The sequence below is a fragment of the Neovison vison genome, chromosome 12 (assembly GCF_020171115.1).
Source record: "Neovison vison isolate M4711 chromosome 12, ASM_NN_V1, whole genome shotgun sequence".
Lineage (NCBI taxonomy): Eukaryota > Metazoa > Chordata > Mammalia > Carnivora > Mustelidae > Neogale > Neogale vison.
Window position 1 is genome coordinate 2995168 of NC_058102.1, and position 26553 is coordinate 3021720.

Below are 26553 nucleotides of genomic sequence, written 5' to 3' on the forward strand. Positions count from 1 at the left end.
CTAAATCCAACCAGGGCCAGGATGGCCCCACCGTGAGAGGTGCCCACGGTTCTGGTGAGCAGCTTAGTCTCAGGGAGTTTTGTGGTTTCCAGCACCTTTCCGTCCGTTGGAGCAACCTGTGCGGTCCAGAAGCGATCTCGCCAGGTGTTGAAGCGGAGGCGTCAGGTTGTTGTTTTGTGAAGCGACAGCTGGGTGACTCCTGGGAGCCTCGGCCGGCCACTCTCTCTGCAGACGGGGCTGCGCCAGCCTGGAGGAGGCCGCGACGAGGAGCGAGATCCAAGGCCATTTCCCCAGGAAGACGCTTAGCACATTTACAAGACTCTGGTGGGGTCAGGGTACTGCGCCCCTGATAGCAGAGTAGGGGGTGGGGGAGCTGCTGCAGGGGGCAGGCCAGGCTGTGGGCCGGGCCCGTGTGTGCCCTGGGCCCCCATGTCCTCATCTGGGGAGTCCTGTCCCGGTGAGTCCTGTCCAGCGCTGTGGCCGCCAGCCAGGTCCAGCCCCTCCTGAAAGGAACCTTTGCTCACACAGGCCTCTGATCTCTCACCCCACGGCCGCTCTTTTCCAGAAGACCGTTCCTTTTTTCCCTCATCTCACCTTGCAGTGCGAGGTCTTGCAGAGTGCAGCCGGGATGAGAGAAACGCTGACACCGCGTAGAACATGAAGAGCCGCCAGATTCCCACCGTTAACTGTCTGCAAGCCCGCCTCTGTTTTCTGTGCACCATGTGCTGTCGTCCCATGCGTGCCCGGCGTGCTTGCGTGATGCCCACCGTCCCTCCCGAGGGCCCCTGCGGGCCAGCTCGAGGAGGCCGGCTCAGGCCGGTTGCACGTTAGCCTCGGAGGAGACTGATGGAAGCCGGGGGACGTGTTCTGTGTCCTGCAGGGACTTGCCGTCTGTCTGTTCAGATTCTTGGTGGAGTTCTTTGCCTCCTAATTAGAGAGGAGAGTTTTGAAGAATGGGGCCTTCCGCCCCTGATGTGCAAAAGTGCGGTGAACTAGGAAGGAAAGGAGCCTGAAGGCTGGTCCTCAGCTGGGCACAGAGGAGGGGCCAGGAGCCGGGGGGAGACAGAGCCTCGGCCTTTTGTCTCTGACAGACATAAGATCTGTCTCAGCCCTGATCTTATGTAACTTCTGAAACCCCATCCATTTGACACGGTCATCCTCACGCACGGCCGTGAAACGCAGGCTCAGCTAGTGGTCAAGGTGCTGACCGATGGGCCAGGGCCAGCCGCCCTTCATGTGCCCGGCCCCTCCCGCGTGCCCGCCCTCCACGTGCCTGTCCCTTGGGCTCCTGCGCTCCTGCAAGGGGCAGCCCCCAGACCAGACCCGGAACTCTCCTTCTGACGGTCCTCAGTGAAGTGTCCACACAGGAGGGATTTTTGCCTCCCTGCAGGTGTCGCTCCCCCGAGAGATGGCCGCTGTGTGCGTCCCTGCACACATTCCACGCACAAACCACGCTCGTGTGAGCAGCCGTGTGTTTGTCTTGTTCTCACCCAAGGAAGCACGGGGGGGCCGACCGTAGTGGAAGACAGGAAGGCTCATTCCAGAGTCCCTCTCTTGCGTCGTCTCCCTTGTCCTGTCCCCCAGTTTTGGTGACCCAAGAGCAGACCTGCATCTGCCCAGGCCTCCCTCTGCCGGGAGTCACCTGAGCTCCAGCTCCCTCGAGAGAAAACTCTACGAGCTTCGAAGCCTCAGGCCGTCCGTCCGGTCCCTCCAGGCCTGTCCCTCCCTCGGCTCCTCCTTCTCTCCCAGGCCACCTTCTGAGCGGCTTGTCCTGGCCTCATTGTGGTCTCTGCTCAGACCCTGACCACCCCCTGCCTCCAGCCCTGCCCTGCGTACCCTCCTGTGCCCTGTCACCCGGCATCTGCCAACGCAGCCCCTCTGTGATGGGGCGGGTCCGGCGCCCGCGGGGTACCCGAGCGAGCCGGGTGCTGTCACAGCTGCGTGCGACGTAACGAGTGAGCCGCGTGGCGTCGGGCAGCCCTGGGCGCGCCGGCCCCGGGAGCAGGCTGTGGGGCGACACCCTGACCCCTCATGCTTCCTCCTCCGGTTCTCCGAGTCGTGCAACCAGATGAGCAGGATTAGGGAATACTGATGCGTAGACTCACGTGTGTTATCCTGGGTCGCGTGAGACTAGGACTAACTTACCCGCGTAACACGTCCGCCGGTCTCTCGTGCGGTTTGTTGAATCAGCCGGTTCGTCTGAGGAAGGAGAAGCCTCTGCCCCACTGACTGCGCGCTTGGCCTGTCGTGATAGCCTCTTGTCTGCTCTTCCCAGCAGCTGTAACCACTGCCCAGGGCTGCGGCAGCGCCTGACGCCTGTTCTCAGGGTCTGAGATGGCCGTGGGAGTGTGAGACCCTAAGGGGCGGGTCCCCGACTCTTCCCACGGCGTCCCCGAGCCGCTGCCGCGAGCCTGGCCCTGCTCCCTGCCCCAGACACACGGACCCCTGACGGCTCCTCTGCACGCAAACTGGTGCAGACTCGGTGGGGCCTGAAGGAGGGCAGGCCAGCGCCCCACAGGTTGAGGAGGATGTGGGGAGGCAGGCCGTGGGCTGGCATCGGGAGGGAGAAGTCAGGGCGCCCTGGAGGGAGGCCTCCGTGACGGCCGCCCCCCCGCCCCCCGCCGGCCTCTGACCCCTGGTGCGCCGCAGCCCTTGCTGCCCTCTGACGCCCACTTCTGGTTCCTCTCCAAGATGCTCTCTGCCCCGTGCTCCCGGCCAGTCTGACCCTGCTGGGCACCGTCCCCTCCCAGCCCTCCAGGGCTCCTTGAGGCCCACACCCATCTGCGCCTTCCCTGACCCCTGCGGGCAGTGACTTCCAGACTGCGGGAAGTAGCTGAAATGCCCCAGTGGTGGGTTTCTACGAGCCGCGGCCAAAACGGAGCTCTCCAGCTCCCAGTGAGAGCCGGCCGGGGCCAGCCACAAGTTCCGATGCTCTGCTCTGCTGGATCCCAGCAGCCGTCCGCGGACGCACTTCCAGACTGCAGCCTGTGCGACGGGGCCCCCAGCCGTGCCGTACCCGGCTTGCTTCTGTCATCTGGGCAGCTCCGTGGAGTGGCCTCCACCGGGCTTCCCACAGTCGACAACGTGGGCTGCTGTGTGCCCCCAGCCCATGCCGTCCTCCCCCATCTGACGCCTCCCCACCCCTGCCAGGCCTTTCCAGAGCCCCGCCGCCCCCCCACCCCGGCCTCCGCCACGGGGGGCCCTGACTCTCCGCGGCACACGTGGTAGCCCTGGGTCTAGCCTGCCCCATGGTTCGTCATGTGCTTCCTTCCCACTTGGATTGCTGAGCCAGACTAAGGACAGACACTGTGTCTTGAACATCTTTGCCCAAACTAAGCACAGAAGCTGGCCTGGAAAGTTGGCAGCCTGCATTGCTGACGGTTGGATAAACGTCCCCTCTTCCGATAACATTGAGTTTCCCAAGTGTATTTAGCTCTGAGTTTAGTACAACTATGTATGATTCTTTCTTTCTTTTTCTTTTTTTTTTTGGATGTCTAACGAGAATATTAAAGCAGAACAGCCCCAGCATTTTGGGATGGATTTCTTGTATTGTTGTGAATTCTCTGCAGTTCACCTGATGTGAGGATGTGATCTTTACAGATGCCTGCTGTGTGCCCATCTCCGAGATCATCACCGTAGAGGAAACAGACACTCACGGGAAGCGCTACAGCAGCGGAAAGTGGCAGAAGATGGAAAAGCCCTTTGCTTTCACAGGTGACGGAGCAACCCCCCCGCCCGCCCCCGTCTTCACCGATTTCACACAGTTGAAAAAGCGAGTTTTTCGTCACTCGTTTGACAAGCTCAGTGTTTCCTTTTTTTTTTTTTTGATCTTTTAGAAACTGCCTTATGTAATTTTCCCCCAAGATCGAATTTTAATTAATGTTTCGATCCTCTTGTTTCTTACTTTCTTTGTTTTTTTGTTTTCGTTTTCTTAATGGGTTAAAAGAACGGAGAGGCAGGTCTTCTTCCTAACGCCCTGGACGTCGCTTGTGGGCCCAGAGGGGTTCCTGCGTGAGTTGTGGGGCCCGGGGCTGCGCTCTGACCTGCCCCGCTGTCTGTCTCCGCAGTGCACTGCGTGAAGAGAGCCCGCCGCCGCCGCTGGAAGTGGGCGCAGGTCACTTTCTGCTGTGCCGAGGAGCCGCTGTGTCACCTGTGGCTGCGCGTCCTGCAGGAGCTGCTGGGGGGGCTCAGTACGTGCGTTTGTACCCCACCCCCACGAGGCCTCGCTGCCTCCTGCACAGCTGCCAGTAACCTGCGGGGTAAACGGGTGTGGCGTGGCCAGACTGACCGATGCACCTGTCGGAGGACCAGCCTCGAGTCGCCGGCCGCCCCCACGTGGCCTCCCGGGGTCGGGGCACCTCACCAACCAGCTGGGACCCGGGGCACGGGTCCCTGGACCTGCGGAGCCCCGGTTTCTATTTCTGGGCTGTGGGGATGGGGGTCCCTGCGCTGCAGGGGAATGTGGGGAGTCCTGCGGGTCATGGGGACGCACCTCCGACATCTGGGGGTGCCCGACATCTGAAGTGGGGGTGGGTTGCTGGGTGAGGAGAGTCCGTCTGTCCAGCTCCTTGGAAGAGCGCATCTGGGATCCCGTTCGTGCTGTTTGGTTACAGTCTCAGTACAGAATCTGGTCAGTTCCTTCAGCTTTAACCACAGAGCACAGACAGCGTGTAGGGGGTGGTTTTCGGTCTTTTTAAGTTAATTTGGTGTCGAGATCCAAAGGGTGATAGTTTACTTGAAGGCGGTGTGGCCCACAGACGAGCTTCCGAGTGACGTCCTCGCCCGAGACGGCTCCTCGTACCTGCAGGTGTTGGAGGATCTGTTCCTTCGGGTGTCTCTGATTTTAAGCCTGGGTTATCTGTCTGTGGCCTCCCTGAAGCAGCCTAGACCCCGGGAAGCACCACATCCGCGGGTGCAGCTTGGCGCGTGTCACCAGCATCCAGATCCCACACCAGAACCGGCCAGCCCCCCGGGGCCCACTGAGCACCCCCAGTCCCTCCCCCATGGGGTGACCACTGCCTGGCTTCATTTTGGGCTTCGTAGACCTCAGGTCGTACCGTGGACACGCCTGTGTCTGGCTTTTTGGCTCAGTGTTCTGTCCGTGAAGCCAACCACGCGGGGCCCGGTGGCGTCCGCGGCTCATCCCTACTGCAGACCATGTCGTTCTGAACCTTCTGGCACATGTCTCGTGTGGACACATGCTGGCCTTTCTCTTGGCTGTGTCTGTGGGAGAGGGGTCTCTGGGGTGGGGGCGTGCGTGCGTTTCCCTGGTAGACCCCGTCAGACGGCCTTCCAGACCGCGGAGCAGCGGCGACCCCCAGCAGACCCGCGGGGTCCTGCTCGGCCCGCAGTGCCCACACCCTCACAGCTGTGGCCCTGTTGATGGGTGCCGGGCGCCTGGCCTCGGACATTGACGGGCCTTTCCCTGACAGCTACTGAAGGTGACACGTCCATTCCCAAGTTTAGGGGCCACTTGGAAGTCCCCTTCTGCAAGGAGAGTGTTAAGTCCTGTGTCCGTTTTTCTGCTGGGTTGTCGGTCGGTCCTCCACGTTACGTGGAGACGCTTTGCGCGTTGTGGATCCAGACCTTTTGTTGGGTTTATGCACAACAGATACTTCCTCCGTTCCGGGGTTGCCTTTTCCCGCTCTGGCTGGTGTCTGCTGGTGAGCGGACGTCGACGCTAATGCCCTTCCAGTTCTCGTGGTCAGTCCCGTCCTATCCGATGTCCTTGTCTGCTCCAGGGCCACGAGGACATTTTCCCCTCGGAGTGGTGTTTTAGCGTCCACATTCAGACCTTTGGTGTCCGTCTGGGGTTCGTGGTGAGTGGCGACGGCTCCTGTAGGTACGGGTCTGAGCTTGACCCCCGCTGCGGCCGGGGGGACGGCCCCACCCCGTGCACGGCGACGCCTCAACGCGGGTCTTCACTTCTTGCTTCGCTGTCGAACTTGGAGCGAGTTTCACTTGCGTCCAGTGACTCGGCGAAATTCACTTATGAATCTCACTGGACTGATGATTCTTTTGGATTTTCCTGAGGCAGAATCGTGTCCCGTGAGTGGGGGCAGTTCTGTTTCATTCATCTTAGTTCTCGCGCCTTTCTTTCTCTCTCTAACACGTCCGCCCTGTGGCGGGTCCCAGCGGGGACGGGTGTCACTGCCCTGCTCGCGGGGGCAGTTTCCAGCACTTCACTGTCAAGAATGATGTTTCTTGGGGTTTTGATAGATTAAAAAAAACAACAAACATATGAAGGGATCACCTGGCTGGCTGAGTTGGCAGAGCAAGTGACTCTTGATCTCGGCATTGTGAGTTCAAGCCCCACACCAGGTGGATAGAGATTCCTTAAAAAGTAGAAATAAGGGGCGCCTGGTGGCTCAGTGGGTTAAGCCGCGGCCTTCGGCTCAGGTCATGATCTCAGGGTCCTGGGATCGAGCCCCACATCGGGCTCTCTGCTCAGACGGGAGCCTGCCTCCTTCTCTCTCTCTCTGCCTGTCTCTCTGCCTGCTTGTGATCTCTCCCTGTCAAATAAATAAATAAAATCTTTAAAAAAAAAGTATAAATAAATACAAGTTTTAAAATCAGGAAAAAATATCTTAAGGAAGTTCATTTCTTATTCTTGGCTTTCTAGACTTTGTTTTCTCTTAAACCACGGCTGATCATCGAATCTGATAAATGCTTTTTCCGCATCCCCCGAGGTGCTTGTGTGATCATCTTCTTCTGGAGTTAAGATGTGAATTATTGCTTTCTCGTGGGTAAAACCTCTGTCTTCCCAGGAAATCCGCTTGGCATGCCTGATCACTCTTCTTACAGGTTTCTGGAGTTGACTTGTTGACTTTCTTCAGGATTTCTGCACCTTGGCTTGGGGAGAAGTAGAGCCACGCATGCAGCTCTGGGCTGGGTTTGCTCCCGGGCGCTGGTGGCCCCGTGCAGGTCGTGGAGCGGCGCCCCTTCCTGCTCTTCTGCAGAGACGCTCCCGTGTCGTGGGGCTGTGGCTTTCCTCAAGTCCTTGGACGCATTCCCTGGTGAAACCATCTGGGCCTGGGTTTTCTTCGTGAGGTTTTCGTTAATGACTTCGGTTTCCTTATTAAATATCAGACTATTCAGATTTTCGATTTCTTTTGCCAGCTTTGATAAATTATATTTTTTGAGAAAATTGTCCATTTATTCAAGTTTATAAATTTATTATTAAGAAATCCTTTCACTTCCCTAGTAATGTGTGCAGACTCTGGGGTAATGTCCCCTTTCTCATTCCTGGTAATTACTAATTTGTTGCTTCTCCCTTGCTCTGTAGCAACTTTATTAGGGAATTGTCAATTTTATGAATATTTTTGTGTTTTTTTTTTTTTAAAGATTTTATTTATTTATTTGAGAGAGAGACAGTGAGAGAGAGCGTGAGCAAGGAGAAAGTTAGAGGGAGAAGCAGACTCCCCGTGGAGCTGGGAGCCTGATGCGGGACTCGATCCCGGCACTCCGGGATCATGACCTGAGCTGAAGGCAGTCGTCCAACCAACTGAGCCACCCAGGCGTCCCTTGTTTTTATTTTTTAAAGATTTTATTCATTTATTTGTCAGAGAGAGAGAGAGAGAGGAGGAAGCAGGCTCCCCGCTGAGCAAAGACCCTGATGCGGGACTTGATCCCAGGACCCTGGGATCATGACCTGAGCCGAAGGCAGATGCTTCACTGACTGAGCCACCTGGGCGTCCCATTTTTATGAGTCTTTTTAAAGAAGCAACTTTCGGCTCAGGTGATTTCCTCTACCGTACATCTCCCCCAGTACTTTATTGTGGTTTTCAACCATCCAGAAGACGTGTAAGACTTGTATCATGAACAGGCACACGCCCACTGCGTAGAGACCGCAGGGCTTGGCAGTTTGCGGTCTTTCTTTGCCAGCGCCTGTACATCTGTCCGTTAGTGAATCGTAGTCTCTGCTGAGTCTCAGAGGAGGGGACAGGTGGGGCTGCTTTACACACGGCAGCAGGCACCTCGTGGATTAGAGACCAGCCTTTGCCTGCAGTTCTGAGCTAGAAATCCCACACGGTGGAGGGGACAGGCGCTGAGCTGAGACCACTGCGGCTGGAACACGCATGCACGTGGCTGTGTCCCCCAAAGCCCCGTGAGACGTAGATCGCCCCAGAGTTCTCTTGTGGTCCTTCCTTTCGGAGCAGAGACAGCCACCCCGTGGACGGAGTCCCATCACAGGGGCCCCTTCATGGACGGGCTGTAGACCGTCCAGTGACGGCATTGACAGGATCCGCGTCGGCAGGATACCAGTAGTCTGACCTTTTTGACTGCCGAGTCGCATTCATGTGCAGCTGGACTGCAGCTGGGGTGTCAGCCCCCAGCGGATGGACACGTGGGGTGTTTCCACTCAGGGGCTGAGGTGAACTTCTGTGTGCAGGATTTTGTGCAGACTCAGGTTCTCAGTTTTCGGGGTGGGGGAGGATATACTTTCTTGCTACTTTTACTGATTGCCAGTGAAGTTAGTTTCTGAGGGTCAGAATCTATCTGAACTGACCCCAACACAAATGTCGGTGTGAGCCAGGTGGAGATGCTCTCTGGACGGGGCTGAGAGGCTGTCTGGATGTCTCACAGTCTGTCTCTTCCCATGGTCCCGTCTGCACGGGTTTCTTCTTGCTCTCTGCAGACTCACCTTCCAGAAGTCACATTTTATAAGACCCGTCATCAGGAGACAGTGTCTCGGTCAGAGTTCTGGATTCTTTTTTTTAATTTTTATTTATTTATTTATTTATTTTTTAATTTTTAAGATTTTATTTTATTTATTTGAGAGAGAGAGACAGTGAGAGAGAGCATGAGCGAGGAGAAGGTCAGAGGGAGAAGCAGACTCCCCATGGAGCTGGGAGCCTGATGTGGGACTCGATCCCGGGACTCCAGGATCACGCCCTGAGCCGGAGGCAGTCGTTTAACCAACTGCGCCACCCAGGCGTCCCGAGAGTTCTGGATTCTTGGGGATTCGCAGATCCACGGAGCTCTTGGCCATCTGATAGAGCCCCACTCCCCCCTGCCCGTAGATTAGGAAACTCTTCAGCACCGTTCTTTAACCTGAAGTTAAATGCTTTTTACCAGGCAGTACTAAGCAGGGTTCCCAAGCTACAGTCGCTAGATTTCCTTCAGCGACGCAGTCTTTCTGGTTGACACTTGCTGCGTCCACTGGGATTTACATGTCGTTGTTTTGTAGCATCGAGACCAAAGCATTTGCTGGTGTTCATTAATCCGTTCGGAGGGAAGGGACAAGGCAAGCGGATCTATGAGCGGAAAGTGGCGCCACTGTTTACCTTAGCCTCCATCACCACCGAAATAATCGGTAAAGTATCAGTTCTGTTAAACATATATGAGTAAATCTGAGAATGACTCAAGTGTCCAACCTTGTCACTAGAGCTTTTGTCTTACAAGTTTATTTTAAACAAAGTAAAATGCGTTGTTTCACATACCAGAATGAGAACACCACGATATAAAGAATGGATACTTTTCTAACCAAGTCGTCGCATAAGAAACACTCGAGAGAAACGCTAAGAGGACGAAAGGGTCAAGATCAGGGACAGAAAGTTCTTGCAAGGAGAGAGAAAAGCAGTTAGTAAGACTTAGGAAGAATTTCAAAGTGACACTTGAAGAAATGTAATGTGACGCCGTGCTCGTGGCCCCGATTTTTAGTGCAAGTTCTCGCGCAGGGCGGGGGCGCAGAGACGCTGTTCTCCCCGGGACCCCGCGCTCTGAGGCTTGTGCACACTTCCTGAGGGGGGGTTGCCGGTACCCCAGCTTTCTCGCGCTTGCCCAGGACGACAGTCGGGTGTCCGAGCGACAGGCACAGAGGCGCGCGGCCACATCGTAGAACCAGCATGATGCCCGCCGGCAGGAATCACGGGGCTGCGGTCATGTCCCTGTGAATCTGAAGGGACAGCACGTGGACCTTTAACGTGGTCTTTCCAGAGAACTTTTCACTGAAAAGAGTGTCTGGGAGGAATGTCGGGAAGTCTGGGGTACAAAACTCCACGCAGAGTAGCGTTTCTGTTGTGTTTTGTTTGCTTGGAGTACACGGTCTGCGGACGCGTGTTTTCCTTTTTCTTACATCTTCAGATATTCTAAAATTTTCTTCAAGTTTTATTTTATTTAAATTTAATTAAAGTTTCAGCATAACTGGGGCAATAAGGAAAAACTTTAAAATAATATGCTTATAATATAATATAAAAATATGCATATCATGTCATGTAATAATACAGCATAATGTCACTTTTCCTCACAGTTACTGAACATGCGAACCAGGCCAAGGAGATGCTATATGAGACCAACACGGACAGATACGACGGGTGGGTACTGCTCGTCCGTCCTGACGCCCACGTAGCGCTGACCGGGCCGTACCCATCTCAGTGTGGTTCCCTCCTTGTCCTTCGTCTTGCTCCTGATTGTCGTGGGAGAACATCAGAAAGAGCAGAGAAGCTCCGTCGTGCGACGTGGAGCCGCCACTGGCTCTTGTCCTTGCCCGTCCGTCTCCTGCCTCCTGCGCAGACGAGTCTTCCCGGAGTCATTGGTCTGTTCCAGACATTCCCCTTTAGTTCCTAAATGTTGGAGGGCGGAGGTCCTAAAAACAGGGCTACTGTACAGGACAAATACCATGACAACCCGGGAGACCACAGGTCGGAGGCTCTTACTGTTTGCTGGCCCCACTGGGGTCCCGGCCCCGTCCCACTGTCCCTCACCGTCCCTTGTCCCTCACCGTCCCACTGTCCCACACTGTCCCACTGTCCCACACCGTCTCACTGTCCCGCACCGTCCCACTGTCCCGCACCGTCCCGTGTCCCTCACCGTCCCACTGTCCCGCACCGTCCCACTGTCCCGCACCGTCCCACTGTCCCGCACCGTCCCACTGTCCCTCACCGCGGGAGAGCGCTTGTCTCGGGCTTTCTTGGTGAGCCTGAGGTTTTGAGACACAGACAACCGTTCCATTGCGCCCGTGGGTTTGGGTGTCTGATGTCTCTTCTTGGGTCGGCCCTGGCTGTGCGTGCCCAGCTGTGTCACACGGGGCGGGGCGGGGAGCTGCTGCGCTCTTCCCGTACATGGGAGTCCGTGTCCATGCGGTGTCTGTCTCTGCTGGCGCGTCAGCCCCAGAGGGCCAGCGTCCTGGGCCCTGTGCGCAGCTGTCCCCTAGCCCCTGGCACAGGCCTAGCACATGGCAGGGGCTCGGCGGAGCACTCGAGACCTGGGGGAGGATGGCCGCCTCCGAAGGGGTGAGGACCCAGGGCCGCCTCCGCAGGGGTGAGGACCCAGGGCCGCCTCCGCAGGGGTGAGGACCCAGGGCCGCTCACAGGCTGCTGCTGAGGGTCAGGCGTTCTGGAAAGACCTTAAAGCCGTGCGGTGAGGACTGATGCGCCGGGATTGGCCCCGGGATGGCTGAAGGAGGTTATGCGCTGCGGGCACAGCCGGCTGGAGGGCGGCAGAGGATATGGTCCGAGGGACGGTCTCTAGGACGTCTGCGGGAGACATGACTGGTCCGGGTGACGGACTCCCACAGAAGACACGTAGGCACTTGTTAGAGGTGGGGAGCTGGAGTCGGTGTTGGAGACGGTGGTGCGGCCAGCGTGGAGAGCGGGACCGGGTGGCCCCTGGAGCCCAGGCCGCGTGGAGGTTAAGGGCTGCTGGCGGGCTGGTCTGGCAGTGGAGCTCCGTGGAGGGAGACGTCTGTTCTGCCTTTGTCTGCTTATTTCTTTTCTTTTTTTAAAAGATTTTATTTATTTGACAAAGATCACAAGTAGGCAGAGAGGGAAGCTGTGCGGGGGGCAGGCTCCCTGCTGAGCAGAGAGCCTGATGCAGGGCTCGATCCTAGATCCCTGAGATCATGACCTGAAGTGAATGCAGAGGCTTTAACCCACTGAGCCACCCAGGCGCCCTGTGCTTACTTCCTGGCAGTCTGGCCTGAAGGGGAACCCCCTGCTTGTGGGCGGAGGGGCAGGGCATTCTCTGCCATGAGCTGGATGCGGGGCTCGGGGGGAGGGTGCGACCTTGTGGGGACAGCAGAAGGGACCCTAACAGCCGGTGTCCCCTGCAGAATCGTCTGCGTCGGTGGAGATGGCATGTTCAGCGAGGTCTTGCACGGCCTGATCGGCAGGACGCAGCGGGACGCCGGCGTGGACCAGAACCAGCCCAGGGCAGCGCTGGTGCCCAGCCCACTCAGAATCGGCATCATCCCGGCGGGTAGGGGCTCTGCCTCCCCCCTCCCTCCCCCACTTCCCGGGGAGCATCAAGCTGGTTTTCCTTCAAGGTCATTCTGCTCCCGAAAGGGTGATCTCACGGCCACTCGGCACTCGGGGGCAGAGTTTGTCGAGAAGCAGTTTCGGACCGAGTACAGGACCCTGTTTTGCGTTTGAGGGAATCTTGTCTTCCTTCCCTGGGCACTGCTTCCCACGGGCACTGAAGCCGGTGGCTGGGGTGCAGTCTGCTCTCAAAGGACTGACCAGTCGGGGGGGGGCACCTGGGGAACACGGGGACCCCAGAGCACAATCGGGGAGAAAACCGGTGGTTTTCTGGCAGTGGCTTGCAGCCCAGTCTGGCGGGTAGTGGGGACTGGGGGGGCTCACACCGAGGGGGGGCTTGAGTTTCTGTGTAAGACGGGGAGGGATGGGGTGCCGGGCCTGTTCACCTCATGGGCCCCTGGGCTATGTCCTGAAGAGGTCTGGCTCAGTGTGAGTTTTGTTTATTTTTTTCAGATTTATTTATTTATCTGAGGGGTGGGGGGAGATGGGGCAGAGGGGGAGCAGAGAGAGGACCTCAGGCAGACTCCCCACCAAGAGTGGATCCCAACACGGGCCGCGATCCCATGACCCTGAGTCCATGACCTGAGCGGAAGCCAGGAGTCAAACGCCCCACAGACTGAGCCCCTCGGGCGCCCCTGGCTCAGCGTGTTTGGTGACTGTAGGAAGTACTCACTTCTTTGAAAACCACCACGTTGAGTTGCATAAATTGGCTCGAGGCTTCGCGAACATTGTCTGCAGGGAGGAGGCGCCCCTGTCCGGTGCGGGGGTCTGCCCCCAGGTGACAGTGATGGGGGCTGCGTCCGGGCAGGAATCCCACGTGGCACGTCCCTGCCACCCTTCGCGACAGCTGTGAAGGATCTGCTGTTCTGGTCCCACGTCTTGGACCAAGAGGAGCGGCCCAAGGTCCCCCCGAGGGACCCTCTCTGCCCTGCCCCACGGTCAGGAAAAGCCGGACGAACGTTGTTCCTGCAGCAGACGTGTTTGTTCTTGGTTGATCGCCGCTCCCGACCTCTCCCCGTTAGGCTTCGCTCTTCGGCTGCATGGGGTCTGTTCTGGGTGACGTGAATTTTATTTCTCTCTGCTAAACTGTTTTCTCGTGACGGCTTTTACAGCCATCGGCCTGCAGTAGCATGACCACGTACAAGCCTGCGCTGTTCACGTTCAGGAGCCGCCCAGGAGTGTCGTGGGGACAGACGCGCTCTGCTGTGGGCATTCTGGGCCTTGGGGATCCGTGGGAGATGGGATGGGCGTGGCCTCTGCCCACTCGGGGACCCAGCACACCGGGAAACCAGAGCGGGCACACTGCGGACAGTGGCCAGGAGGGGCTTCTCTTGCTGGGGCGCCCAGGGCCCTTTCCGAGAGGTGACAAGTGAGGGGCTGGCCGTGTGGGGACGCGGGTGTGCCAAGGCTCAGCTGGGGCAGAGCTGTGCGCCCAGGAAAGGGGACCCGCCTGGTAGGGGTGCCAGGAGTGGGGTCATCGAGGGGCCTGGACAAGGGCCCAGCTTGAGGCTCAGCTCCTGAAGGCCACACGGTGAGACGCAGAGGCCGCGGGCAGTGTCATCCGAATGGGCTTGAAGGCCACCCCGTGCGCTCCGTTCCGGGGAGGACGCCGGTGCTGGGGCCGGTGGCCATGTGGTTGGCTAGGACTCGGGTGCAGCTCTGCCACGGGGCCAGCCGGCATTGGGTGGAGAATAAGGGTGACCCCATGATGTCAGTGTTGGCGCCCCGGGGGGCACAAAGACGAGGCGTTGGGGTGGGGGCACGAGTTCTGATGGAGACCAGGGACGGGCTGCTAGGGGACACCGAGGCCAGCGCTCGGAAGGGGGTGCCTGGCATTGGGAGGAGCGGGCCGCGGGGGTCTGGCTGGTGTGTGGCAGCCCCGGGGCGGCTGGGACGGCCCGACACAGCGCCCTGGAGACCCATCACTGCTCCAGCTGCCGGGAGTCTGGACCTGCTGATGCCTTCCCAGTTCGAGTCTCCTTCCACTTGAGGATCTAGAGGAAGGAGCCGGTCCGCAGGAGGAGGGGGGCCTCTCCCTGGGCCCCTCTGTCCTCATTTCTGGTCGGCACACCCGAGCCTCCACGCCTCTGCAGACTTGGTCCTTGAACCCCGTCCCAATGCCCGGTTGGGGCCAGACCTTGGTTTCCAGCCAGGGCTTCCTCTTGGTCGAAGCCTGGGCCACGCAGATGTCTGAGGAAATGCCCGGGGAGTTAGGTCACATCCGAGGGATGAGCTGTTGAAAGCACACTGGACGTTAAAAGGAAGGAATGGGGTTCAGGGGACTTGCCTGCGGGTACTCGGGCCCCCCCAGCTGCGCCAGGCTGGCCTCTTCAGACTGTCGGGGGCCACACGCTAGCTGGAGGCTCTCTGGAGCTTGGGCAGGTCATGTGTCCGTCCGTCCGTCCATCCGCGATCACGCACCCTTGCCACATGGCTTTCCCAGCCCCTCTGTGGGCCGGCCGCTGCTGTGGGCCCAGGAGCGAGCAAGGCGGTGCCCCCGGGGTGTGGGGAGGTGCACCGTGGGTCCAGGACACAGAGAGCCGAGTCGGGGACACACTGTTGCAGACGGGGTGCTCTGGGAGGCCTCTTGGGGTGACGCTGGTCCAGGTCCCGGAGTGTGGTGAGGATGGTCCTGCCTTTGGGCCGCAGTGGTCCTTGGGCAGGAGGGAGTCTGGCTCTGGCCCGGAGGCATAAGCAGGGAGCCAGAGGCAGGGCAGAGAGGGGAGGGGCAGAGGCCGGGCCGGGAAGGGTCTGGAGAGAAGGGTCTGGAGTGCCGGCCAGTCGAGGGACGACCTCCTTTAACAATCCGACTCGTTAGCAAAACCATCCCTGAAACCTGTCAGGTCAGGTCACCTGTCGTATTCATTGCCAGGGGACTGGGTGACAGAGAACACGTGTCCTATCCAGGGACAGGGCCCTGGGAAATCCTGGAGTGCAAGTCCGTGGGGCCCCACCCCAGCCAGGCTGGGCCTGGACGCCTCGGCCTGTGCCGGCCACACCTCCTTAGATGAGACGCGTCCAGCAGCTTCGGAGGAGCGAGACACCGTCCCGGAGGTCAGTCACAAGCCCAGCCCGCTTGGCTGTGGCTCTGCAGGGTCCCAGCGCGCGCACATATGAGCCCGAGAGGATCCGTCACGAGACTCTGCTGCCCTGGTGGGGGTGTCCGGCCCAGCGAGGCCCCGGGTATTTCGGCCGCGGTGCGGGACGGGGACCAGATGCTCACCGCTCTGCTCTTGCCTGCCGTCCCTTCGGGGTCCTGCGGGGTCCTGCCGGGGCGGAAGGTCCCGCATTTGCGAATGCAGGCGAGTCTGGGCAGCTGCGCGGCATGTGTGGCGACGGACGGCTTGCCCGGAATGCAAACAAAGCCCTGGCTGTGCTGTGGGAGAAGAGGTCCGCAGACGTTCCGGAAGGTTCTGGGGATGCGAAGAACTACCTTGAGGCACAGCTGAGAGTAATTAAAATAACCCTTTCAAGGGTGTTTTCTTAGGAGTGTTCATGCTGGTTTTCCGGGTCCGCTTTGTTCTAAAGAGGAGCCTGTGGGAGACTCGGAAACCGCACGGGTTTGCTGTTCATTTTTAATATTTTAAGACTTAACTCCTGTGGTCTTAAATGCTTATTTAAAATTTTTTACTTTTTGGCTCACTTTTGGAATGTGAGACTGCTGACATCCTCAGGTTAAGATGAACAGAGCAAGAGAAACGCAGGTGTTAAAGGCGTACGTGCGTGTTTCCATAACTTACAGCCATCAGGAGCGCGAAGTCGCTCAGACGATGTCGAGCCTCCCCTCGGGCGGCGGATGGGACCAGGGTCTGTTAGTCGAAGACGTGACACGGGCTGGCAGTCCAGCGCGTCTGTTTTCCGGTTTCGGGGGACATGACTGACGACGGGAGATGCGTCGATCCTTGGGGGCGGAGGACGGAGCGTCTGGACCCGCCGGTGTCCGGGCGGCTGTGCCGGCTAACCCCGGTCACTCCCTGCCGGGTCCTGGTCCGCGGCCAGACTGTGCGGTTCCAGATCCTGACGCGCACTTTGCTCCGGAAAATCCACACTAGGCTTTTTCAGGCAGTTCAGCTCGCTCAGCCCCGTCCCCGACCTGCTGGGTCTGCGTCTCGGGGCAGTGGGGTTCGGCAGTCTGAGAAATAAGAGCCCACGGGACGCTCTGCCCTCTCAGGCCGAGAGCAGTGACCCGGACGGGGCCCCGGCTGGAAGGAGGACAGAGGTGTGGAGGGTCGCAGCGCCATCACCACGCCTGGCAGTCCTGGCCCTCGCTGGGTGCCCTGAGGTCTCCCCCAGCTTACGGTCGAGCATGTCAGTGGAGGCCTGTGCTCGCCGAGTTCCGGGGGGTCCCCTCCCGTCTGTCAGGTGGCGGCTGCCGTGCGTCTTTGACCGGCGACGGGCCCCAGGGCGCTCTGTGGAACCGGGGGGCGCTGTCGTCGGGACATGGGCTCCCACGGGCCTCTGCGGGGACCTCGCGGGTTGCCCTCATTCTGCCTCCACGTTCTCGCTGCTGATGGCTCTGCACAGGTGCCCGTGGTCCTGGGGCCGCTGGCGCGTGCAGGGGGGACGTACACACCGTGCACAGTGTGGAGCGACACCCCCGCCCCCCCGCCCCCGTGTCCGGCGCTCCGCTCCCCCAGGCGGGCCGAGGAGCAGTCCCGAGAGCTCCGTGAGGAGAAAGCTGGGTCGTGTGGGCGTCTCAGCACGTCTGACGAGTTCCTCTCAAGACGGCCAGGCCTCCCTTGGCACAAGGATTGTTTAGTCCTCGTGTCCTTTCTTCATCCAAGGCCAGAAGGAAGCGCGACCGCCCCGTGGAAACCTGCTGCAGTTTTAAATCATTACGACGCCATCGAAGACCGTCCTTTTCTTTTTCCTTCTTTAGGGTCGACAGACTGTGTGTGTTTTTCGACGGTGGGCACCAACGATGTGGAAACGTCCGCCCTGCACATCATCGTGGGTAGGTCCCTCCCCGCGGGCACTGACTGTGGGGGAGGCTCCGGGCCAGGGCTGGCTTGTGGGCTTCCCCGGGCCTCCCGCCTACGGGGCTCCGTGTGGGCTGTGGTTCCCGGCTCGGATCCCTCCGGCGTCCCTGTCCCGCAGTCGCAGGCACCCTGTGACCTGGCCGCTGCCTCCGTGTCCCCGTGTGCGCCCAGGCTGACCCCTGGCCCCAGCATGCCCCAGGTTTGCCCAACGTCCTGCTCTCTGTTGCTGTGTCTGGGACGCGGCCCCTGCCCCGTCGGGACAGGCTTGCCCAGCCCGAATCCACACGCCTGCGACGCCCTTTCCACGTGGCGTATCCCAGGCACCTGTGTGCTCGGCCCCGGGGCAGGGGCCGTCTGTGCTACTGGTCGCCGGCCCCGCAGCACGTGGCTCTCTCCCCGACCACGGCGCATCTCCCGTGAGACCCGAAGCCACGCAAGTGCTGCTGGCCAGTGGCACGTGGACAATCGTCCATTTCAGTCGCGGGCAACTCCCCCCTTTCGCAGCCGGAACGCGCTCCCCGGGGCCCGACAGGACGTCTTTCCAAACCTGTTTTGGAAATGTCCATTAAATTATGTGGTTAGAGTAACGCGCGGGCGCCCAGTCCCCCCGGGGTGCACCCCGTCTCCCCGCGTGCTGGTCGTCCGCCTCGGCACGCGCTCGCCAGGCCCCGTCCGGGGCTGGAGGGGTGTGGCGCCAGAGTGGGGACCGCTTCCCTCCGCAGGGGACTCGCTGTCCATGGACGTGTCCTCCGTGCATCACAATGGCGCGCTGCTGCGGTACTCCGTGTCCCTCCTGGGCTACGGCTTCTACGGGGACATCATCAAGGACAGCGAGAAGAAGCGGTGGATGGGTCTCGTCAGATACGACTTCTCAGGTGAGGCCGTCTGACCTCTGGCGCCGCGCCGGTCTCCAGGGCCTGCAGCCTCAGGCGCTGGTCTGACGGGTTCGGGACGCCCGCAGGGCAGGGCCTGCACCCCGAGAACCCCCACCCTCGGCCCCAGAGCTGGAACTGGCGGGAACTGGAAATCCGCTGCAGACCATGCAGCACAGGCTGGTCTGCTCCCGTCAGGGGTGTTGCCCCCGGGACGGGGTCTGACGTGCACAGTCCGGTGGCCACACCTGCCGCCCACATGGGCCCCGGGGCCGGTTTGATCAGTATCATTTGTCTAGTCACGGCCCTTCCCAGTTCACTTTTGGGCGAATCTCTATTAGGTCCAGTCGAAGCATCGCAGGTGTTAACCTCTGAGCCGTTGTCTTGGGAGAGAAAGGGACAGTAACTTGCCGGGCATGAGGCATCGCTGAGACTGAGCGAAGTTAAAAGTAGAGCGGAAGGTCAAGTGTAGGGGCCCTGAAGAACTGTCTGATAAACCCGAGTCTGGGAAAGCAGCGACGGGCCCTGACTCCCGGCCGCCGAGCTGGCCGTGTGTCCTGAGCACGTGGGGCCTCGTCCCGACCCACAGTTGCCCCTCCGCGGGGACATGTCTCCTCCCCGACCTGGAGCCCGACACGCCGCAATGCCCCGAGGTGGTTCTGAGGCAGGGGGAAGGCTGACGTCTTCGGGCCTGTGGGACGTGCACGCGGTCTGAGGAGAGGCAGAGACGGGTCACTGCCGTCCGGGGAGAGGCTGCCCTGCAGGGTTCCGGCTGTGCATCCTTCACATTAGCAAGGAGCCGGGTGGGGGGGTGTCAGGGGGAGAAGCAGGGGGATGGGCAGCCGGAGGAAGGTGGACTGGCGGCCACTAGAAGTGGCTTCTGCACAGGACACGTGGTTACTGAGTGTATCCCGGGGCCCAGCCACATGCTAGGTGCTGGCAGAGTGGGCGGGGGCCCGGGGCGGGGGCGCTCAGTGCTGTGCCCATCACGCGGGATGTGACCGTGGCCTCTGCCATGTGATGCAGGGCATGGTGTCACTGTTCCACTCCCAGGACATGGCATGGTCCCCACTGTGACCCGAGCCCCATGCCCGTGTCCTGTGGGACCCCTGCACCAGCTGGCTGGGTTCCTGCCTCGCTCTTAGGGGTCAGCTCGAGGCCGGCCAGGCCTGCTGAGAGCGGATGGCTCCCGCAGTCAGCCCCGGGGCCGGCCACCGTCCTCTGGGCCCAGTGCTGCTGTGACCTTCGTCAGAGCTCTTCCCAGATGCCAGAGCTGTGCTGGGTGACCCTGGGGGGCCGAGGCTGGGGGATGCCAGGGTGTGGGCCAACAGCCCGAGAGGAGCAGACGGGATCTGGGGGCTCCGCCCTTGGAAGCGTCTCGTTCAGGCCGCGCAGACGTCGGGGGCTTCAGCAGACGCCAGCGACCTGCAGGTGGGCCAGGAGGGGCCACTGTCAGGGGCAGCCCTGGGGACCAGGCGTCCTCCCTGATCCCGTCACCCGGCTCCCAGGAGGCGCTGGTGGCGTGGGGCGGCGTGGCCGGGCGATGATGCTGGACGGACTCCTTCATGCTCTGTTCTCAGGTTTGAAGACCTTCCTGTCCCATCACTGCTACGAAGGGACGGTGTCTTTTCTGCCGGCGCGACACACGGTGGGGTCTCCACGGGACAGGAAGCCCTGCCGGGCGGGGTGAGCGCCCCCTTCCGAGCACCCCCTTCCGTGCGTTTCTGCACACGTGGCGTTTGGGGCTGTGTGGGGCTGTTGCCCTGTTGTGGGCGTGGGGCATCGTCTCGTGTCGACGGGGGAGGGTGGCGTCACGTGCCCAGGGACGGAGCTCGGCGCAGGGCCTCTGGGGTCCCGCGTCCCCATGCTTCTGCCTTCCTTGACGTGAGGGACTCGAGACCATAGATCAGAACAGTTAGAGGCAGAAGCTCCTTCCGCCGTCGCGTCGCCAAGCTGAGTGCTGAGCTCATCAGGGGCGTAAACCCTCGTACCCCGGGGGACAGGGAGTCCAGTGGGCCCGGGACCGCAGACACCGTCCGCACGAACCGTGGAGTTCCCAGTCGTCCACTCGCTCGGTAGCGACGGGAACACGGAAAACCAGTGTATTACTGGCCGTGGAATTTGTACCTTTCTTGGCCTCGGTCCCGCTGGAGCTCCGCTAACTGGGGCCGCGCAGACCTGGCTCCGGCGCCAGCTTCCCGGCCTCGTAGGACGCGCCTGCTCGTGTGACGCTTACCCGTGCTAGAGCAGGCCTTGAGGACACGGGTCACTGTCACAAGGTCTAATCTGGAGAATTCAAACTGGCGTGCAAAGGAAATGTTAGCTCAGCCTCTGAGACCGAGCCTGCTGTCACAGGAGAGTTCCCGCAGTCCCGTGTCCCCGCCGAGTGTCTGCGCCCCAGGAAGGGGGGTGACGTCCTTGTCTTTCAGGTGCTTCGTGTGCCGGCAAAGCAGGCAGCAGCTGGAGGAGGAGCAGAAGAAGTCGTTGTACGGTTTGGAGAACACGGGTAACGTGTCCGAATCAGCCACTGGCACCGCCGTGTGCAGACCGCGCGTTTCCGAGTCCTGGAGGGTGCCGCGTCTGTCCCTGTATGGGTGCCGCTCTGCACCTCCCTTTCTCCTGGGCGCAGGCAGCAGACAGCGGCCGCCGGCCAGCCCCGTTCCCCACAATGCTGTGCTCGGGGCCCAGAGAGCTCTCCTGCGACCCACCTGTGCGCCTTTGGGCTTTGCCCGGCACTTGCAAGGGAAGGGACGCAGCGCCGCGGCAAACTCCGTGGACGTGACGTTCGGTTCCATAGCAGGTTCATGTGTCCCAACATATTTCTCTTGATTTCTTCCGACTATGTACAAATGCGAAAATAGCTCGCAGGCCACGCTCGGCGATCGGTCTGTGTTGGAAATTGTCCAGAAGTCCCCACCTGAGGACCAGCAAAACTGCTCCGTGTTTTGGCTGGTGACCCTCTGGGCCCGGTGGTCGGCACGGGATTCTTGGTGCTGGTGCCAGGGGGCCCGTCGCGGGGGGAATTTGTGGCGAGGGTCTCAGGATGCCCGCCCGCCCCTAACGTCCTGTCCGCGACGCCCCTTTCTGCTTCAGAGGAGGTGGAGGAGTGGAAGGTGGTCTGCGGGAAGTTCCTGGCCATCAACGCCACAAACATGTCCTGCGCTTGTCCCCGGACCCCCCGGGGCCTCTCCCCGGCCGCGCACTTGGGGGACGGCTCTTCTGACCTCATCCTTATCCGGAAATGCTCCCGGTTCAACTTCCTGCGGTTTCTGGTCAGGCACACCAACCAGTGCGACCAGGTGAGCGGCGGGAGACCCCGCGTCTCGCAGCATCCGGAGGCCCGTGGCTGTGGGTGTGTCTCTGATTTTACTAAGACCTAGGGGTGGTTTTTTGTTAAATTGTGCTTAAGGTCTACTCTAATGGTATTCTTATGTGGCTTTTAAACTAGCGTTTGTAAAAGGCAAGGAGTGCTACAGGTTACAGCTAAGGAACCACCAGAATGCTCTTCTTTGGTTTTTGTTTTTAAGGTTTACTTGTTTTTGAGAGAGGGAGGGAGCAGGGGAGGGGCCGAGGGAGAGGGAGCGAGGCTGTCCAGCAGGATCCCCACTCAGCACAGAGCCCAGCGGGAGGCTCGATCCCACGACCCTGAGATCGTGACCCCAGACGAAGCCGAGAGCCGGCCGCTCGGCTGACTGAGCCGCCCCGCCCGAACCCTTTAGAAAGTGCCCGTCGCTGCGGCCACGGTGGGAGGCGGGCGTCTGACGGCGGCGCGCGGCCCACGGCCCAGGCTCCCCGGCCCGGCCTCCTCGGCCTGGCGCCCGAAGAACGCCACCCCCTTCTGTGTCTCTCGGTAGTTTGATTTCGCTTTTGTCGAAGTTTATCGTGTGAAGAAATTCCAGTTTCTGTCGAAGCACACGGAGGACGAGGACAGCGACCTCAAGGAGAGGGGGAAGGCGCGCTTCGGGCCCGTGTGCAGCGACTCCCCGCCCTGCTGCTGCCCCGTGTCCAACAGCTCCTGGAACTGCGACGGGGAGGTCCTGAGCAGTTCCAACATCGAGGTCAGGTGCGTGCCCGGGCGTGTCTCCCGAGGCTCCGCGTCCCCCGCGTCCCCGTTCCGTCTGCCCCCGAGGCACCGTCGGCTGCTGTGGGGAGGAGGCTGCTGTCCCCACGGACGTCACAGCAGGACCCCTTCCTTCATTTGCTCAATGGTCCAGCAGCCCCGCGGACCTGGGGGGCCCTGGTTGTGGCTGGAGCTGGGGGTCTGGCTCGCAGCCTCCCTGGGGTGGTCGCCCCGAGGCCGCAGGCGAAGCCGCCGGGACAGTTGTCTGCGCGGGGACTCGGCTTTTGTAACTTGACCAGTTAAATACATGGAGTTAGTTGTGATGCTGGCTTAAGGATTTACTAAAATGCGGGAAACTTTGAAAACCAGGAATAGCATTATTTTGGGAAGCGTATGGTCTGTATCACTGCTCATGTTTGAGCAGTAAGTGACTTAGGTCTTTTTTTCTTGAGATTTGATTTATTCATTTTGGAGAGAGCTGGAGAGAGTGTGAGCAGGGGAGGGGTGGGGCGGGGAGAAGCAGGCTCCCCACTGAGCTGAGAGCCCGAGGCAGGACTCGATCCCAGGACCTGGAGATCCTGACCTGAGCTGAAGGCAGGCGCTTAACCATCTGACCCACCCAGATGCCCCAATTACGGAGTTTTTCTTACTGAACATCTTGGAGGAGGCTGTGACATCATTAGTAAAGGGGGAAGGTGGCCCTGCTGGTGGGGACCACGCGGACCCCCGAGCCCCTTGGTGCTCATCCTCATGCTTGTCGTGGAAGGAGGGGTCTCTGGGGCACCTCGGCCACTCATGGACCCCTGGGTCGGAGCTGGGGTGGCGCTCCTTCATCCAGGCTGACCGGATGTCCTGCACATCCCACATGGGGGGGGGTCACCCTGCATGGAGCCCTCCCTGCAGCCCTGAAATCTTGGAACACGGCCATCTGGGGGTGGTCACGCTGCTGAAGAGGGGGTGCCGGGTGTCGAACCCGGCCTTTGGGGCCTCCGCGCCCTTTACAAGACAGGCCTCTAAAGAGCGTGGGTAAGTCACTCTGCACCTCTGGCCTGTCCCTGCGGGGCCGGGCCCAGAGCCAGCCATGAGGAGACCCCCAGGTCCCTCCACCCTCAACCAGCTGCTGGGCTGAGGGCCAGGGGTCACGGGGGGTCACGCGAGGCCCTTTGTCTCTGCAGGGTCCACTGCCAGCTGGTTCGCCTCTTTGCGCGGGGAATCGAGGAGGACGCGAAGGAGTCCGACAGCTGAGCTGCCCTCACACCCCGCCCGCCTCGCCGTGCTCGGGAAGCGCGAACGTTATTTAAGAAGATTCCTGCAGACCAATTACGTTGATCTATACATTTAAATTTAGAAATTTATTTTTGATAGTTAGATCTTGATTTTAGACAAACTACTTGGTCAGCAAATCCGTGAACGTTCCCGGCCTTTTCAGCTCTGAGCCTGTGGACCGCATTTCACAGAACTTGCCTCCGCCAACGGCCCCTGTCAGTTTGGGGCTCTGACTTCTTAGATTTTAGGCCGACGGTGGTTTTCAGGGGCCCACCTGTGGCTCTGTCACAGTCGTTTTAGGGACGGTGGATGTGAGGTCCAGGCATCTGGACGGGAGGGGTCGAGCAGCTCACCGACCCTGTCCGGCGGACGGACTCGCGTGCGCGCGCTCGGGTTTTGGAACACTGGGTCGCCTTCCTGTTACCTTCACCTGAACCTGGGCTCGGGGTGCACTTACTGGGTCGGGTGTGTCCCGAGCGGCTCCGGTGACCTCGGAGCAGGACCGTCTTAGGAAGAAGGACACCGACAGAGAGACCCTGTATCTGCAAAGTCCCAGCCCTTGCCTCCGTCGCGCTGGTGCCTCTGGGGCCGTCGGCCGGTGGGGAGAACGCTCGTGAGCTCTGGACGTGGTGTCGGTTTTAAACTGAGAGGACCCGCGCTTCACGGCAACCCAGTGGGTAACGGGAGGGCTTCATGGGGCGCGCAAGGGGTGCAATCCGCTTTTGGACTGTGTTCACTTCGGGCCGAGCGGCGTCGCCCTGTTGAGGGTGGGTCCCAAGGTCCCCCGTTCCCATGGCTCCTTGGCCGCAGGCCCCAGGTCTCCGCACATGCTCCAGACTTGGGCTTTAATTCACGCTTCATTCCATGTATTTATGCAAACGTCCTTGTCAGCGGGAAGTGGTGTCCCCATAGTCAGCGCAATGTTTGCGGATGCACCAGAGCCCCAGCGGTGGGGGTTCCCTGGAGGTATGACCCCTGGTCCCCAGGGTCCCTCGTCGGCACTCTGGCCTTGTTTTCTTTGTATTCACATTAGGTATGTGGAAGACGCCTCGAAAATAGCTTTACTTGAAATAGAAGCTGCGGCTTGGACTCTGGTTTGCGGAGACGGAGCCGACGTGACTGTCCCGGGCGGCGCTTGGCCGTTTGGAGGGGTAGCTGGTCCTGTTCGCCCGACAGACATCCGATACTGGTCGCGTTTCCTTTTGGTGTTTGTGTTTTGGAGTATACGTGGGATCTCCTACTCCATCTTTCAGTCCCGTCCAGGTCACACCAAAGCGAGCTTTACCTGTGGCCTTTCCAGTAGACCACGTCCCTGCGTAATCGTACAAAGTCAACGGTTGAGCAGGTCCTGGGCGGGCGCCGTCTGGGTGTGGAAAGTCAGTCCCCGCGGGCTCTTTCTGATCCCCGGTGCTCGCTGCTGGTGGGAAGGACAGGCAGGCAGCTCTGTGTGGGGGCAGCGGCCACATGTCAGGGCCTGGGGGGAGGGCGCAGAACCACGCTGTGGGACGCGCTCCTCCATAAGGTTTCCCCAAAACAGTTCTGGCCTGTCCTACAACCCACTGCCCATTTTAGGAAACTGGTCCGGGCCACGGTGAGCATTTTCTGTTCACTGAGAGCCGGCCCTGTCCCCGGCTTCCCGCACGGCTGGCCGCATGCCCAAGTCCGGAACTGCAGGCCTTGGGGCCGTTCTCAGGGCCCGAGTGACGGTCGGGACGCCCCGGGAGTTCCTGATGATGTGCACACAGTCCGGAAGGACTGTTCAGACATTCCCCCAGGGGCGAGAGGCTCAGATCTCCGGGAAGGCCCCACAACCACTGGACTCCAGGGTGGTGAAGAAAAACCTGGACCGATGGTGGGTCTGTGAAAACTTAGGGCCATCTAGAAGGGTTAGTCCGTGTTTTAACTTCCTTGGTGACTCATCAGTGCGAAAACACCATGAGCCATCACGCTCTGACCCTTTCCTGCTTCTCCGCACCAGGTGGGCACCTGGTGGGCGGTCCCTGCCGCTCGGGGGCGGGGGCAGGGGCGACTGCTCTGGTACAATCCTGGGTAACGGGCAAGTATGGCCTGAGAGGGTGGCTTCCCTTTCTTGTAATCTTGCTGGTTTCAAGATTGGAAAATGGCGTATTTGCTCTGGTATGTTTCAGGAGACAAAAATAAAGTTACTTTGGGCAGAGTTTGGTTTTCTTTTATAAATTCTTGTTCTGTTCAAAGCAGAGCATGTTTCGTGAAAACACCTGTGCACACTTTTGTTTTGAGAGTGAGCTGGTGCACGTGAGCAGGGGGAGGGGAGAACCCCGGGCAGACCCCCCGGTGGGCACAGGGCCCAACCGACCCCCAGGCTTGATCCCACAACCCCGAGATCAGGACCTGCACTGAACTCAAGAGTCAGACGCCCGACCGACCAAGGCGCCCAGGCCCCACCCCTGTAACAGTGTTAAGAACAAGAATAAAACGAAGGACGTGGGGTTACCCAGGCCAAGAGCTAGAACTTCCCTCCCGAAGTCCCCGTGCTCCCCTTGTGGGGGACCCGTTTCCGGTGCACCGTTCCCTTGTTTATCCGTGTGAGGGGGTCAGGACAGGCCACCCCAAGACAGGCCACTTGGGCATAAGTTTGTCTCGAGCTGAAGACTTCAAGAGGCGCCCTCTGCACCCCCACCCATCTGCTGAGAAGCGGGATCAAACCTCCCCTCGGGCAGGCATGCCGCCCTCTCTCCAGCGCCGTGAGCCGACCGCTGGGATGGTCGGTGCCGAGCCAGGTCTGCACAAACCTTAACCTTCCTTTACTTCCCCGCTGAGACCCCTCCGTGCCGTCCCATGACCTCAGAAGCCCAAAGCCCTCATCCAGCCTCGTCCGATCTTCACAAGTTTATTGCCATTTTGTTAAGAAGCCCCAGGATCTACCTGCTTCTCTGGGTCTTCTGATTTTTTTCTATGAAGGTCTCCACGAACAGCAACAAAATAAGCTTTTAGCATCAAGTAAGAACGTGTGCCTTTTCTCCGGTTCCCCTGCCTGCCGTCTGCGTGCTCAGGGGCGTCCAGCCCCGGAACCCAGGCCGGCAGGAGCAGGGTTCGCTCCCTGCACACTCGCTCCCGTCTGGTCCGGTCTCGTCCGGCAG

At 60.1% G+C, this 26553-nt stretch overlaps 1 protein-coding gene across 1 annotated transcript in view; it reads left to right on the forward strand.

Annotated features, from left to right (window-relative positions):
* The window catches only part of CERK (ceramide kinase), a 38860-nt gene extending 13250 nt beyond the window's left edge, over positions 1 to 25610 (forward strand). Inside the window, exons 2-14 of the mRNA XM_044228681.1 lie at positions 3601 to 3714; positions 4068 to 4190; positions 9191 to 9316; positions 10253 to 10316; positions 12053 to 12198; positions 17137 to 17211; positions 17959 to 18111; positions 19689 to 19794; positions 20538 to 20614; positions 21202 to 21407; positions 21963 to 22171; positions 23344 to 24107; positions 24468 to 25610. Coding sequence (XP_044084616.1) covers positions 3601 to 3714; positions 4068 to 4190; positions 9191 to 9316; positions 10253 to 10316; positions 12053 to 12198; positions 17137 to 17211; positions 17959 to 18111; positions 19689 to 19794; positions 20538 to 20614; positions 21202 to 21407; positions 21963 to 22171; positions 23344 to 23413 — 1469 coding nt within the window. The 3' untranslated portion in view covers positions 23414 to 24107; positions 24468 to 25610. The remainder of the gene's footprint in view (positions 1 to 3600; positions 3715 to 4067; positions 4191 to 9190; positions 9317 to 10252; positions 10317 to 12052; positions 12199 to 17136; positions 17212 to 17958; positions 18112 to 19688; positions 19795 to 20537; positions 20615 to 21201; positions 21408 to 21962; positions 22172 to 23343; positions 24108 to 24467) is intronic.
* The last annotated feature ends 943 nt before the right edge of the window (positions 25611 to 26553 follow it).